The sequence below is a fragment of the Herpailurus yagouaroundi genome, unplaced genomic scaffold, assembly GCF_014898765.1.
Source record: "Herpailurus yagouaroundi ecotype Mexico unplaced genomic scaffold, PumYag 77, whole genome shotgun sequence".
NCBI lineage: Eukaryota > Metazoa > Chordata > Mammalia > Carnivora > Felidae > Herpailurus > Herpailurus yagouaroundi.
This window is the reverse complement of record NW_024412388.1, coordinates 15,635,490-15,651,588: the sequence shown is the minus strand read 5'-3', so window position 1 is coordinate 15,651,588 and position 16,099 is coordinate 15,635,490. Positions and strand designations below refer to the sequence as shown.

At 52.9% G+C, this 16,099-nt stretch overlaps 1 protein-coding gene across 2 annotated transcripts in view; it reads left to right on the top strand.

Annotated features, from left to right (window-relative positions):
- The window catches only part of ECE1 (endothelin converting enzyme 1), a 61,638-nt gene that overhangs the window by 30,201 nt on the left and 15,338 nt on the right, over positions 1-16,099 (top strand). For both annotated transcript variants that reach the window (XM_040463901.1, XM_040463909.1), the window contains 6 exons: positions 819-965; positions 2,037-2,102; positions 3,085-3,276; positions 9,190-9,332; positions 10,593-10,707; positions 15,249-15,359. In XM_040463901.1, the coding sequence (XP_040319835.1) occupies positions 819-965; positions 2,037-2,102; positions 3,085-3,276; positions 9,190-9,332; positions 10,593-10,707; positions 15,249-15,359 (774 nt within the window). The remainder of the gene's footprint in view (positions 1-818; positions 966-2,036; positions 2,103-3,084; positions 3,277-9,189; positions 9,333-10,592; positions 10,708-15,248; positions 15,360-16,099) is intronic.

Sequence of the window (16,099 nt, the reverse complement as noted above, 5' to 3'; positions counted from 1 at the left end):
ATGGGGAGCTGTGGACACCGGAGACCAGACAGTCCTCCCCTCTGGCACTGGTCCCACATGCCAGTGTGTGCCAAGCCAGAGACACCGAGGAGATTACAAAATCCCATCTCCGGGGCACCTGGCTGGCTCAGTTGGTAGAGCATGCGACTCTTGATCTCGGGGTCATGAGTTTGAGCCCTGTGTTGGGTATAGAGCCTACTTGAAAACAAAACTCCCAGGGGCACCTGGGTGGCTCAGTCGGTTAGGCATCTGACCTCGGCTCAGGTCGTGGTCTCACGGTTCATGAGTTTGAGCCCCACGTCGGGCTCTGCACTGACAGTATGGAGCCTGCCTGGGATTCTCTCTCTCATGCTCTAAATAAATAAATAAATAAATAAATACATAAACAAACAAACAAACAAACAAGTAAACTAAAAAAAAAAAAAAAGAGTCCAAGCTCTGAGAGACACTAGAGACCATGGCTTTATCAACCTTTTTAAAAATACGGAGACGAATTTTGTGCACAACTGAATCCACATGAGTCAGTATTCAAAAAGTGAACAGGGTGTGGGAGAAGTCTCCTTTCCATCCCCATCTCCAAGAGAGCAGCTGCCACGTGGATTCATTGCTCGCTCATTTAGGGCAAATCTCGTTCCACCCAGCATCTCCTGTTGCTGGTCAGACACACTCGACGAAGACCATCCCTTTCATTTGCTCTTGAGGCTCAGAGAGGTCAGATGACTGCTCCGGGTCACAGAGCAAGTCCGTGGCAGGAGCAGAATTCACACCCGGGTCTCCTGCCACCTCTTCACCTCCCCCTTCCCTCTCTCTGCCCGCAGCTAGGGGGCTGGAACATCACAGGTCCCTGGGACAAGGACAACTTCCAGGACACCCTGCAGGTGGTCACCTCCCACTACCGCACGTCTCCCTTCTTCTCTGTCTACGTCAGTGCCGACTCCAAGAATTCCAACAGCAACGTGATCCAGGTGAGCTGGCCTGGGTCCCCAGGAAGACGAATGGGCATGTTTTGCATTTAACCTGTTCTGAGTTTTGCAAGCGGGCCGGAGTAAGGGCAGACTTGCCCTGGGCGACAGGCCTCTGGTTTCTGAGCCTGGATTATTTCTGGAGACTCTGAACCGTGGGATTTTTGTCGGCAACAAGTCACGAAAGAGCAGGCTGCCGTCCTCGGGTAGGTGGGGTCAGTGCAGCACAGACGGGTCTCCGGGGTTCTGATCGGTCACCGTGGGCCCCCAGAGTGATGCCAACTCCTGGACACAGCTAAAGCCCCCTCCCGGTTCCCTCACCTCAGCCTCCGCCCTTTGTGGCTCTGCTTGGAATGGCTTGGAGTCCCTCTCTTCCTGCCGGAGCCTGCCCTGAACTTTGTATGGGCACCCCCAGGGAAGCCCCGGCCCTGATCTGCCCACCCTCAGATGAGGAAGCGAGGAGCCCGGGCTGGGGGCCGTGAAGGCCGAGTTCCCATCCAGTTCTGCCTCTCACTCAGCCTGTGACCTCGGGCAAGTGCTTCAACCGCGCTGAGCTGCAGTTTCCTTCCCAATCAAACGAATTGTAACAACACCTCCTCTAGGCTCCGAGAGTTGCTGTCAGGAACTGACCCTCCCCTACCTGCCAGACCCTCAGCACGTCCTCCCCTGGCTCTCTCCTTTGAGTCCTCTATTTCCCCTATTTTCCATGCGAAGAACCTAAGGACCAGAAAGGTTCAGTGACTTGACTAAGGCTACAGGGGTCTTAACCACTGCACCGTCTTGGGAAGTGTTTAATTAAGTAGAAGCGCCATGCCAAGCCTCAGAGGTGTTTAGAGGGAGGGTGGCTCTAGCCCTTCGGAAGGGCCCAGAATCCCCGTGTCCGGGCAGCTATGCAGCCAGACATGTGTCTGTTCCCACGCCGGCTGGCCCCACCCCAGAGGGGTCCTCCGCTACCAGCTCCTGCTCTGGCTGGGACCCAGGCCGGTCCTGTGTTGCCATGTGCCATCTGTCCCCACAGCAGGCGGTGTGTATGTGCGACAGGAGACCCCCTGTCACTCCTGCCTTTCTCTCCAGGTGGACCAGTCTGGCCTGGGCTTACCCTCAAGGGACTATTACCTGAACAAAACTGAAAACGAGAAGGTGAGTGTGCTTCCTCAGAGAGAGTGGCTCCCAGCCCACACCCTGTGACGTTCTACCCTCTCAGTGTCCCCTCCGCATCACACCTGTGCGGGTCTTTGAAGCTGGAGTTGCACTGAGGAATCAGTTATCTGATGGATGATAGATAGACCCTGGCAGAAACAGACTAGCTGTTTCCCATTCAGGCATCGTGGGCACAATAGGCAGGGGATGGACAGGTGTCTTTTGTCCCCACTGTAGAGTAAGACAGCAGTAATGGCCATGGCCATCTGTGGGTGCTAAGCCTCTTATATACTCACCTCTTCCCCCCCGCCCCCCCAGTAACCCCACAGATACAGAACGTCTCTGAACTTCATTCACCTCATCTGCCATGTGGGTATTATTTTTACCTTGCCTTTTATAGAGGAGAGAACAAGGCCCAGAGATGCTAAGTGACCCGCCCAAGGTCACATCGGGGTGAGGCTGAGATTCACATCCAGACCTGCTAACTCCAAAACCCATGCCTCTCATGATGTCCCGGAGAAACCTCGTCTGTGGTTCATCGTGTCTCCATTCATCCTGCCCACTTGTATTGGGCGTGCACCTACCAAGTGCCTGATGCTGGGGGGAGAGTGGGGACTGAGGCTTAGAGTCTAGCAGGGGAGGCAGACGTTAATGAACTAACCACCCAGTTGGAGGCATAATGACAAATTGTGATAGCTCAAGGGTGAGCTGAGAAAGTCGAACACGGGAACCTAATTCGGATCTGGGGACATGGTAGAGGATGGTCTGTGGGTAGCTTTCCCGTGATGGGCTTCCAAGCGGGAGTGTGGGTGGGGAAGAGCAGGGACCCCCACCCACTCGAGCACCTGAGGGCTTCGTGCCGAGTTCCGTGGGCAGCCGGTCTGCGGACTTCCCGCACTGGGCTGGCCCTGCCCCACCCGCCACCCGTGTCCAGCGTGCAGCAGGTGACACGACTGACAGACTGCGGGTGCTGGGCCCACAGGTGCTGACGGGATACCTGAACTACATGGTCCAGCTGGGGAAGCTGCTGGGAGGAGGGGACGAGGCCACCATCCGGCCCCAGATGCAACAGATTCTGGACTTTGAGACGGCACTGGCCAACATCACCATCCCCCAGGAGAAGCGCCGGGACGAGGAGCTCATCTACCACAAAGTGACAGCTGCCGAACTGCAGGTAACGTGAGCTCCGGTTGACGTGGAGCCCGGGGCAGGCGCAGGGCTTCAGGACGTAGGGTGCTGGGCTGGAGCTTTTATACCCACTTCATCAGGTCCCCAGAACAACCCTAAGGAGCAAGGATGGTTGTCGCCCCAGTTCACAGATGGGAAAACTGAGGCTCAGAGAGGCTAAGTTATCTGCTGAAGGCCACATAGCTTTTCTGTAACAACAGCATTTACCTGGGGAGGCTCTGTGGTCATGACGATAATGGCTCACACTGATTGGGCATTTCCATGCTCAAGCCCCAGTCACATCGAGCCTGGTGTATATATAGCAAACAATAGACCTGAGAGGTGGGTTCTGTAGTCACTTCTCCCTTTTCCAAGCCAGGAGATTAAGTGACATGTTCAAGGCCCTGAGGCTCCCTAAGTGCCAGGGGAGCTGGACATTGGACTCACGCGTGGCTCATGGCATCTCTGTTCTTGACCACGATCCCTGGCAACCTCCTGGAGGTGAGAGAGGGTTTCTCTCTGTCACCGGGTGTAACCCATTGGAAACCAAGTGGCCCCTCTGCTGAAGGCTGCCCCCTGGTGGCTCCTTGAGGCTTGCAGGTGGTGAGTTGACTGCCAGTTCGGTCTTCCCAGTTCACCGTGTGTTGGCGTCTGGCTTTATCCCAGGTCCCCAGGGTCACAGAGGAATCAGCAAGGTGGCCTTGGCCAGTCTTCCTGTTTCCTGCCATTGCCTAGGAAGCCTCGGTGAGGCCTGCTTCTCCGCTGGGGAGGGTGACTAGGCCACTGTGTAGGGGTTCCGCCGAGATGTCTCCTCCCTCCTTGTTTACCTTGACCAGCCAGGTCCCGCCCACCCATTGGAGTTGGCTCGTGCGCTCTCCTTTCAGAAAGAACACCTCGGTCCCTACCCTTTTTCACCCTCCATTCCTTGCTCTGACAGGTATAGGGCCACCATCAGGGCCTTGCTCTGGAGGTACTTCCAGGGTAGAGAGGAACACCAACCAGGAAGCAGTCCCAGACTCACTGCTGAGTGCTCTGGGTGAAAGAAGGTGGGCACTAGGACCCGAGTAGGGGGAAGTCAGGGAAGGTGAGTGGAATGTGTGGGCGAGAGGAGCACCAGGCTGACAGGGTGTCCCAGGTGGAGAGACAGCCCAGGCAAAGCTGGGGATGAAGGTGAGAGAGTCTCTTCTGGGTGCCAGCTGCCCTTTGGGTCCCCGGAGGAGCTGGCATCGGGGTGAGTGGTGTGCGTGGGTTGTTACAGAGATCAGCAGCCTGTGTTGGGGACCATCTGGCACCGTGTTGCCACTCTGAGGCCCGGAGGTCAAAGGAGATGCTGTCTGTGCAGTGTGATTTGGTTTGCTCCAACTGTCCACTTCTCAACGCAAGAAGGGCCCCAGCAGCAGCCCAGCCCCCCACGGTGGCCATAATGCCAACCGACCACCCCCAGGGAAGCAGAGGAGACACAGTAGCCCTGAGCACATCTGCCCCAGCGTGGCTTCCGGGCTCTACCCCAGGGCACCTTATAACATTGCTTTTGCTCTGATCTTCGAGCAAGACAGGAAAGGCTTTTCCTCCCCCGCTGCTGCAGAGCCCTCCAGGTAGGGCAGGACTTTAGCAGAGGTACAGGCCCTGGGCTTGGAGTCAGAAGACTGCTCTGGCCCAGCCCCACTAGGAGCTGTGTGACCTTGGGCAAGTCACAAGACCCCCACGTGAGCCTTTGTTTCCTTCCTCACTCATTCACACCTGCTTTATTCCAGAACACAAGAGACAAATGAGAGGCAGCCCCTGTCCCCATAAGGTGCACTGGTTCTTTAGTCACAGAGTTCTTTGAGAACAAGTTGAAAACTCTGGAGTGTCTCCCAGGGGAACAGGGCATGTGTGCATATTAAAAAATTATGTCTAGCATTTAAAAATTAAGTCCTGGACCCCTGAAACCTAGTATCCTCCAAAAGAATCTCTTCCTGGCCTGCCCACAGGGCTTAAGAGGATGAGATGAGACAAAGGATGAGATTTCATTTTGTAAGCTCATGTGCACAATTCAAATGTACTGTAGTAATCGTCATTCGTGTCATTCCTTTGTTGTTGATGATGCCAGCCCACGTCTCTAACACTAAACCAATTTGATTTATTCCAGCCTTGGACAGAGAAGGCCTTGCTATTCCCTGGTAGCTGGAAATTTGGTTTTCTTCCTATACCCCAGGTGACTCAGGGAAAGGTGTGCCAGCCTTCACAGTATGTGTCCAGGCTAACCCCACCAGAATAGAGTGGTTCCAGGCCAGCCCCCATCAGAGTCTGAATTCAGAGCCACAAATCAGACATCCTTCTGTTCCTTCTCTGGGGGCCTGAGGCCCTTCTCATTCCTTTATAAGACCTTCCATATCAGAAGTTGTTTGAGGGGTGCCTGGGTGGCTCAGTTGGTTAAGCGTCCGACTCTTGGTTTCAGCTCAGGTTGTGATCTCACAGTTGCATGAATTTGAGCCCCGCACCGGGCTCTGCGCTAAAAGCATGAAGCCTTCTTGGGATTCTGTCTCTCTCCCTCTCTCTGCCCCTCCCCTGCTCGCTCTCACTCTCTCTCTCTCTCTCTCTCTCTGTCTCTCTCAAAATAAATAAACTTAAAAATTAAAAACAAGAAAAAGTTGTTTGAGCATGAGTCCTGTCCTCTGCTCTAAATTCTCCAGCTGAGATCATGTTTGGTAGCATCTTCCTTTTCTCTCTTATTTTGCAAGCCTACTTGAGCTGGCTGGTTGGTGACCAGCAGTACTCTTTGGCTGCAGGTTTGGAAAATAGAGCTGACTGGTGTGCCCCAAAGGATTTGAGTCACAAGTGGAATGTCCCAGTCAGTTAAAACAGCCGTCTCTATGGAGACAGATCTAGGCACGCATGTTTAAGTTAGGCGTTCACTAAAGCAAGATTGAAAATGTGAAAATTCTGTTCAACACACACCTTACCTGGGGTTATGGGAATTTGCCTGCACGGAACACCTGCTCTCCCTGACGAAACAGGCGTGTGTCAAGTGCACAGGGATTTATCACCACCTGATGTCTGTACCCTGATTAGAATGTTCCAGTCGCCTGCAGTTTGTGAAGCTCTCGTTCATTGTGTAAACAATGACATTTTGTAAACCTGGTGAATTTCCCAGGCGTCTTTGCCAACAGATCATGCAGGCAGGTGTCTCTAAGCGTTGAGCCCTATTTGACCGTCTCACCTGGACACCTCCCAGTTTTGCAGCCACAGAAATTGTTAAAGAGAAGCCCCAGAGGTTACCTGCCTAGGGGATTCTTGCCAGAGAGAAAGAGTTAATGGACAAGCTAGGGGGAAAGGCAGCTCAGGTTTAAAGAGCAGGCCATCCCCACGAGGTACAGAGCAGCCAACCACGGTGAGGTGGGCGGTGGGGTGAAGAATGTTGTCCCCATTTTATTTGTATTTATATTTGTGTTGGGGGGGGGCATTTTAGAGAAAAGCTACAGAACGGCTTGAGGTCCCAGAACAAGTTCATGGTGAGGACTCTGATCCATGTCTCCTCTTGGAGTCGGGTGGGCAGGGATGTGCGGGAGCCCGCCGGGCACGCCTCTTTGGAATCCTGTCTGGAGCATCTCTGACAAAAACCACCGCAGGTAGTTTGCGGTAGGTCCTGATGCCACTACGAATCGCCTCCCTGCCCCCCAAGAGCTGGCCCTCTTCTGTCCTCGGAGGTCCTTATTCCCCAAGAGCTGAGTTGCCCTTTGAAACCGGAGAGACGAGGGAGCCTAGAGTTTAGACCCGCACAGTCACTAGCTAACTACGTGAACTCAGAAAGGTCACCTTAGCTCATCTGCAAAGTCGGCATCTGTTAAGGGGAGGGCTTTACGACTGCTTTCTCACTGAGGGTATCGTAGGTAGTTACCAACAGGTTATAGGTTCATCTGATGTTGTAGATTGATTTTACATTGTACATTATTGATCGATCTTACCATATGAAGGCCGATTGTAATGTGTCTCTTGCAGCCTTTGTCTTCAGTTCTGCCCTTTTGCAAGGGAACAGAGAACAGAATTTATAATCCTTCAAGCCCAGGCCGACGCTTGGGAGACCTTGAGAATGATTACGATAGTTAATATCGATTGAGTGCTTGTTAAGTGCTGGCTACCATTCTCTGTGACTGACACATATCATATAACACAGTATATGTTTGCATCTTGTAAAATTACAGGGCGAAAAAGTAAGAACAACAGGTCGTGTGGGAGAAATAGGACTTAGAGAGTTCCAGGGCCCTGCAGTTTATGAAGCTCTCATTAATTGTATAAACAACTCCAATTAGATTCAAAAGTTGTGCCACTTGAAAGACATCACGCTAAGTGAAACAAACCAGTCACAGAGACAAATACTGTATGGTTCCACTTACACGAGGTAGCGGGAGCCGCCAAATTCATAGAGACAAAAAGTAGAATAATGGTTACTGGGGGCCCAGTAGGGAGGGAACTAGGGGGGATTCTTGTTTAATAGGTGCAGAGTTTCAGTTTTGCAACATGGAATCTGGAGATGGACGGTGACGGTACTTAATGTCGCTGAACTGCATGCTTAAAAATGGTTTCGATGGTAAACTTTATGTTTGTGTATTTGACCACAGTTAAACCCAGAAGTTGTGCAAGTTTGTAACCAAAACAATAACTGGAACCTGGAGAGAGCTCAGCACGCCTGGAGGCTGCCTGGCGGGCAGTGGAGGAAGGCTGTTGTGGACACAGAGACCGTGCAGGCAGATGGGCTCTGCGCAGTGGGGCTGCTGCCGCTAGGCGGGCTGAGAGCAGTCTACCTGCTCGAAGCTGGGAGTTACTCGAAGCTGGAGTGCAGAGGGAGCTCTGGCATCGGCCGCCGTTTTAAATGATCTTACAGGCACCTGGGTGGCTCAGTTGGTCAAGCATCTGACTCCTGGTTTAGGTTCAGGTCATGATTCCAGGGTTGCAAGGTGGAGGCCCGTGTCGGGCTCTGTGCTGAGGGTGGAGCCTGCTTAGGATTCTCTCTCTCTCTCTCTCTCTCTCCCACCCCCTGGCCTCTCTCCCCAGCTCATGCACTCTCTCTCTCTCTCTAAAAAATAAAAATAAATAATAAAAAATAAATGATCGTAAAATAGAGCTGACCAGCCAGCCTCCTGTGCATCAGCAGAGCGGGGGGCTTTTCCTTTCTCGCTGGAGGTTGTCAGTCTAAGCTTATTTTTTCAGATCCCGTGCCCAAGAAAAATCACCTGTGGCCCGAAGCATTTGCACATTATACTGCTATCATTCTCGAATTTACCGGTCGTATAGCCTAATCACCTAGTAATCGGTATTATGGAAGTGCATGTTGAATGGAACAGACAGCATTAACCTGTTTAATCCTTACACTAACCCCATGGCGTGAGTTCTGGTATGATGAGGAGATCCCTTTTCAGACGAGACCCCGAGGCACAGAGTGGTTCATCCACTTACTCAAGGTTACACAGCTAGTAAGTAAGAGAGCTGGAATACGAACCCAGGCGGTTTGGCTCTGGACACTACACAGCTTTCCGTTACAGGCCCGTCTGGGCTCAGTTTCTTCATCGATACACTGGGGACAGTGGCGCCTCCCACCGAGGCCTCTCATGAGGTCCCGCTGAGAGAAGACGTGTGAGTCGTTTGCAGTGGTACCTGACACAGGAGGGGCTTGCAGAATGGTAGCTACTGCTGCTGTCACTGTGTCCCCTTTATTCCGTCCCAGCTCCGTTTCAAGTTGAAGTTGGTGTTTGGCTCCTTAGAATTCTGTCGAGAGCATCTCTGACAAAAACCAGAGAGCTCAGTTCGACATCTGCACAGGGCGCTGTCCGTGCCCAGCTCTTCGGAGGCATGGTGCCGCCTTCCTCGGAAGAGCACCCTGGAGCCTTGGGCGTGGAGGAGAAACAGCCCAGCCAGAGTCACACGGTCTCTTCCCTTCCAGGCCTTGGCGCCAGCCATCAACTGGCTGCCCTTTCTCAACACCATCTTCTACCCCGTGGAGATCAATGAGTCCGAGCCTGTTGTTGTCTACGACAAGGAGTACCTGGGGCAGGTCTCCACCCTCATCAACAACACGGACAAATGGTAAGGGACGGCCAGGCAGCCCTTGGGGTCACACCCTCCCGCTGCCTCTGCTGTCCTCTTCTCCGGCCAGATAGGTGTGGCCAGCGGGTGACAGACTGACTCAGGAGCGTGGGCCCTGGGGAGAGGCAGCCCTTCAAATCCCGGCCCCTCCCCCCACCAGCTCTGTACCCTTGGGCGAGTTTCTCGCCCTCTCCTGGTTCATGCTCCCCATCGTAAAATGGGGCTGGAAACAGCACCTACCTGGCAGGGATCCCAGAGCCGAGTGAGAGTATGACTTGGAATGGGGCTCGGTGAATGTTCGCTCGTATTTGTAGCTAATACTTCTGATTTTTTTTAATTTTAAAGATTTTTTGGAGAGGTTTTTGAAAACTACAGAAAAAATAGAAAAAACTTAAACTTACCCAAACACTGCTGTTGATTCTATGGGGTGTGTGTGTGCGCACGTGTGTGAGGGAGAGAGAGGTGAATTTTCTAATACATGGTTCCTTTTTTCCCCATTGTTGTGACCACATGTGTAATCTGCTTTTCTCTTGACCTTTGTCAAGAGCATTTTCCCCATGTTATCCCGCACTCTCTGTGGACCTCATTCTTCACGGCTGCACAGTATTCCACCAAGTATACATATGATTATTTACTCAACCCTTCCCCTATTGTCAGACATTTAGGTTGGTTCCAGTTTGAGGCTAGATGCTCACTGTTGTGAACATCTCTTTGTACCAAGGTGGCTTCTTTGCAAAGGTGACAACAGCCACAGAGGATTCTCTGTGCCCTGAGGGAGGGGGCAGTGAGCTCTTTCACGCAGACCATGGAGGAGCTGGCCAGGGCTTCCTTTCCTGCCCCTCCTATTCTTAAGGCCCCTTTCCTGACGCTGGCCCTCTGGCCGGGACATCTCCAAGCTGGGGACATGGCAGCCTCCTCCCTGCTCCAGCCCAGCAGTACACAGCATCCAGGGGGCATCTCCATGCTGCTCTTCCACGGCTTCCAGACAAAAAGCAGCTATGCAACAAGCATGTATTTGAGGACGTGTGATGTACAAATCACCTCCCTAGGCACTGAGGGGTTTTCAAAAGAGGACCCAGGCTCTGCCTTGAAGAGCTGACATTCCCCGTAAGTGAGCAGTAACCTGCCAGACTGGGGCAGGTCGGGGAAAGAGCCTGCTAGCCCAAGGCCGGTTCTGAGCGCCCCCTAAAGGTCAGTGGGGGAAGTGCTGTGATGCTCTCAGCTCTGGACCCTTCTGAGCGGTCTGATCTCTTGCCCCAGCCTGCTCAACAACTACATGATCTGGAACCTGGTGCGGAAGACAAGTTCCTTCCTTGATCAGCGCTTTCAGGACGCCGACGAGAAGTTCATGGAAGTCATGTATGGGACCAAGAAGGTGAGCCTCTGTGACTGCATTCCTGTGCACGTGCTGAGTACCTACTGTGTGCCAGGCCCTGGGTTGGAGGCTCTTGTGACCTTAGTGTCCTCTAGGGCCATGGAACTCATGAGGGAGGATCTAAGCTAGTTGGGGATGGACAGAAGCTTCCAGAAGGAGATGATTACATCCAATCTTAAAGGGTAAAGAGGAATCTTAGAGAGTTAGCTACTTTACGGCAAAAGGTGGCTTCTGTTTTCTTCCTTCCAACTCCTTCTCGATGCTGGTGATAATAAACGCTTTCCTGTAACTCCAGTGATCTTAATATCCCTATGAGGTGGGTGTGATCATCATCCCCATTTTATACAGGGGACCTCCAGTAATACTGCTGCTTCTCCATAAACATAAAACACTCGGTGCAGCACCTGGTTCATGGTAAGTCCGCACATGTGTTCACTGCTGTCGTGCTCCCTGGCCCCGAGGGCCCATTCTTCCAGAGGTCCCAGGGCTCCAGGACCCTCACTCCCCCCGTCTCAGGGCCCCACCCTAGGTGGGAAGTTTCCCAGACACTTCCACTTTTTCCCCAAGGAGGTCACCCTCTCATTCATGTAGCCCACAGACATGTATTCATAGGACATGAGTCCCTTGTGGGAACACAGAGACAAGTGAGGTGGCATCTGTGCCCCAAGAGCCCACATCGTGAGGTCCTCATATGTGCTGATGGGACGCACACCAAGTCATGGCCCCAGGGAGGTGCCCCAGCCATAGACCAATAGAGGGCGAGGTGCTAAGCTTACCCAGTGCAGCCACCCAGGACAGCAGCTAGCAAGACCCTAGGGGACGAGCAGAGCTGGCTCCGGCCGCCCTGCCCCATGGCCCTTCCTAGAGTCCAGTGTAGTAGACAGAGCCGGATAAGGGCTGGCAGAGAATGGTGGGATGTGGGTGCTGGCCTCCGGTCCTAGAGTTCATCCTGGGAAGAGTTCTCCTTTTCTTTACCCTCCCCATATATACCCACCTCTGGCAGGAAGGGGACAGAAGGAGAGGGTGGCTGGGAACAGGCCCTGCTCCTGACAAGAGGGGCCTCTGAGGGCACCAAAGGACCTCAGCCATGAGAGCCACGTGGCCCTGCAGAGAAGGACCAGGGGAAGGATTGGCTGCTTTGCTCAGCTGACCCGCCTTCCTGCTCCACCTGTACCTACCGTGGACCGGCCCTGGGTGAGCCCTGGGTCACAGACACGACGAGACATGGACTCTGTCCCCTGGAGCACTTGGCTTCCCACGGGACTTTATTCAGGAAGGGTCTGACCAGGACTGGGGATGGTAGTTACAGAGATGCCTCTGTGTGGGGATCATGTACCTGCATCATTGCTTACCCACTGGGTACAGATGAGGAAACAGGCTCTAGGTGGTGAAGGGTTTCCCAAGTCACCCAGCAAGGAGGCAGCCAAACTCCAATTCAAACCCAGCTCTGGATGACTGCGACATCTTGGCACTTGCAGCCACTCACTAATGCTAACGATGATCATCATCATAATAAAAGACATCATTACTAGATGTTGCCTTTTGTAGGCATTATGTCACCAAGTTCCTATAACAGCTCTGTGTGTTCGGAACTATTATCATCAGCCCATTTTATAGATAAAGAAACTGAGGCTCCATGAGGGGAAAAGACGATTCAAAGTCACACAGCTCATTAGTGGCGAGTGGGTTCTCAAACCTAGCACAGTTGATTCCACAGCCCCCACCCGAACTCTGCTCCACTCAGCCTCTGCTCTGCAGAAGCCAGAAGTCAAAATTGAGCTTCCTGGTGGTTGCCAGGGGCTGGGGGCAGGGAGGTGGGCATGGGGAGTTGTTCAATGGGGAGTTGTTCAATGGGTGTGAAGTTTCACATTTGCAAGATGAAAAGTTCTGGAGATTGGTTGCACAGCAATGTGAATATGCTTAGCACCACTGACCTACACACTTAAAGCAGCTGGAATGGTAAATCTTCTGTGTATTTTACCATGATAGGTAGGTAGGCAGGTAGGTAGGTAGATAGATACATAGATACACAGGGAGAGCTTCCCTGGCCGAGTCTCAGAGTGCAGGGTGCTGCTCTAATCAGTGGGATGCTAAGAGCTGGTGGAGCCCAGAAAGGCTTTGCCAGAAGCCAGGGCAACTGGGAGCCCCTAGAGGTGGGAGGCTGTGAGCCAGGGTCACGATATGCCCCATGCATGGTATACGGAAACAGCACAGAACTTTGGTCAGAAGATCTGTGTTTGAAATGCTTCTTCTAACCACACAGCCTTGGGCAAATCACTTCATTGGAGCAGAAGACTCAGTCTTCCCAAATGTAAAAAGGAATACTTAATCCCTGCCCTGCCCTACTGACCAGGGCACCGTCTGGGATTACACAAAGGTGTTCCCACAAAGTCTGTCCTAAAGGCTAAAGCACTCCACACCCTGCACTTTATCTGCAAAGAGGAGCACAGAACCTGCCTCGTGGGGTTATTATGAGGATTATATGAGCTGTGGCCCACATTATGAGGATTATATGAGCTATGGCCCACACCCGATAAACACTCAGCTGGCACACACTAGTCTTGCTGCCATTGTTGCTGTTATTATGTGTCTGACTCTCCCCCTGGGTGCTCTGGGCGTTTCTATTGAGCCCCTTGAAGGCAGAGCTCACGGCTGATTCGCCTCTAGGTTCCAAGCACCTAGCGCTCTCAGGGTGCAAAAGAACTGCCCAGAGAGCACTGGGCATGTGAATGAATGAGTGAGCGAATGAATGAATGGGTTTATGCAAAAGCTCTCCTGAGAAGGCAGTAAGACTCAGCCCCTGACTCAGCCATCAGGGCCTAGGGCCCCCACGGAGCCTGGGAGTTCGAGTCCCCCTCCCCCCCGGTCCTGACCTTCTGCGTGGGTGGCCTCGGCCAGATCTGGGCACAGCCATGTCCAGCTGTGGGAGGGCACAGCATCTAAATGGACACATGGGTGGGAAAGCTTAAAAGAACTTGGGCCACTCAACTTGTGGAAGGCTGAGATGCCTTTTACTTCCTCCCCTTCTTCCTTCTTTCCTGGAAGAAATTTCTTTAAGGTAGAATTTACGTACCGTAAAATGAACGGGGTACACGAAGTACACAGTGTAGCGAGTTTTGACAAATGAAGTCGCCCATGTAACCAGTACCCCAATCGAGATAGAGAACATTCCTGTCACCCACTTATCCAGTGTCCTTGGAACAGAAGGTGCCTTCAGTCCCCCAAGTGGGTGTGGACAGGTGTGGGTGGGATTGCACACTGTGGGCTCTTTCATGTCTGGCTGCTTTTGCTCAGCTAATGGCTGTGAAATGCATCCATATTGTGTGTCACACTCCTTCCGGTTGCCAAGTAGTGTGCTGTTGTATAAAAATACCACATTTTGTTTATCCGTCTGCCTGTTGGTGGGCATTTGCCTGTTTTCAGTTGGAAAACTATCATGAAGCAGGCTGCCCCAAGCCTGGTGGTTGTTACCACCTGTTCTTCAGGGTCAGGAGGCCACACAAGGGATTTACACGAGCAGGGTGAGCAGGGCCACCACTCATGATCACGGGGACCATGCACAGCCAGCAGGCTGGTGGGGCAGGAGAGCAAGCGGGGCTCGAACCAGCGTGGGTGTGCTTCCCCTGAGCTCTGTGGGGCTACGGCCTAAGGCCACCCATTTCCAGCTCCCCATAGGTGCCCTGGGGGCTGGTGGGCTGGTGGGCTGGCAGGCTTGTGGGCAAGACCACAGGCTACCAAGGCATCTGCGTCCTGCAGCATCACTGTGCTGGTCCTTCCTCCAGGAGGCTTTAAATGGGGTTGGGTCCTGGAGCGTCTGGGTGGCCCAGCCGGTTAAGCGTCCACCTTCGGGTCAGGTCATGATCTCACAGTTCGTGAGCTTGAGCCCCGCATCTGGCTCTGTGCTGACAGCTCAGAGCCTGGAGCTGCTTTGGATTCTGTGTCTCCCTCTCTCTCTGCCTCTCCCCCACTCATACTGTGTCTCTCTCTCAGAAAATAAACAAACATTAAAAAAGAAAATGGGGTTGGGTCTGGCCTTCTCGGAAGGTTTTCCTGTTGCACAAGAATAGACGCAGTAATTTCTCAAGTCTTTGCCACCAGGATTCTTAGCCTCCCCCAGGGGGCAGGGCGAGGTACGGGTGGGGGGTGGGGCGTGCGATCAGGCATGTCAGAGTTCTGTCACTGTAACACCCCTCGCTCGCTGTGGGACCCTGGACCGGTGACTTCCCCTTGCAGAGTTTCTGTGTCTGTTTCCTCATCTGTCAAGGCCCACATCCCTGCCTTCCAGGTTCGTTCTGATGGCTCCTTAAGATACCATTTATGACATGCTGTACACAGAGCCTGGCATTCAGGAAATCATAGATGGCAGCGATGAGGAATATTCTGTGGCCTCTTGATCTAGTGCCTAAAATAACTTCCACTGCGTCAGAAAAGGTCTCCTGGAGGTTCTGGAAGGAAGCAGCCCCAGCCGCTGCTGCCTCCTGGACGGACAAGGGTTGGGAAGAAGGACAGGACCAAGTAACCCCTGTCCCTTGTGTTTCCAGACCTGTCTTCCCCGGTGGAAGTTCTGCGTGAGCGACACAGAGAACAACTTGGGCTTCGCCCTGGGCCCTATGTTTGTCAAAGCGACCTTTGCGGAGGACAGCAAGAGCATAGTGAGTACCTCGTCTTGCACGCAGGCTGTGACGTCGCACCTGCACTAGCCCTTCGTGAACCTGACAGCCCACACTTCTGTCTGCTCTGGACCTTTCCTACTCCGGGCCAGGGCTCCAGCCTTAACTCAAAGTTCCTGTTTTCTGAAGCCTTGAATGCCAGGAGTTATTTGGGATAGCTCTATAATTGAGTGGCAGGCACTGTAGCTGTATTGCCCTTTAACCCCTCAAGGCCATTCCCGCCATCTCTGCCTCTACCTCCAAGGGGAATGAGGGGCCCAACGAGCTGGTGTCGGCAGAGCAGCTCTGGCCTGGAGGGTGACATTTTTCTTACCCTGTGGGTGACGGGTTTGTTCTGGACACGCAGAGGAACATCATGGCTCAGTGTGTGAAGACAGCCAGGCTCCAGTCCAGATCCTGGATCCGTCACCTCCTGGTGGGGTGACTTGGGACAGTTTTTCTCCCTTCACTGTTAACTTGGAAGTGGGGCTGTCCATCCCGCGGTGGGAGACAAAATGAAATACCGCACACAAAACAAGGGCTCAGTGAGTGGTAGCTATTATATTATTATTATCATTATGATGTTATTGTTACAGTTTTTGTTCCTGATTTTAATTATGTAGATATTATCTGCAGTCAGATGTTAGCAAAGGGAGACTCCCATTCCTTAGGCGACTCGACTCGCCTGCTGCACGACTTCCTCCCCAGCTATCCCAAATAACTCCTGGCATTCAAGGCTTCAG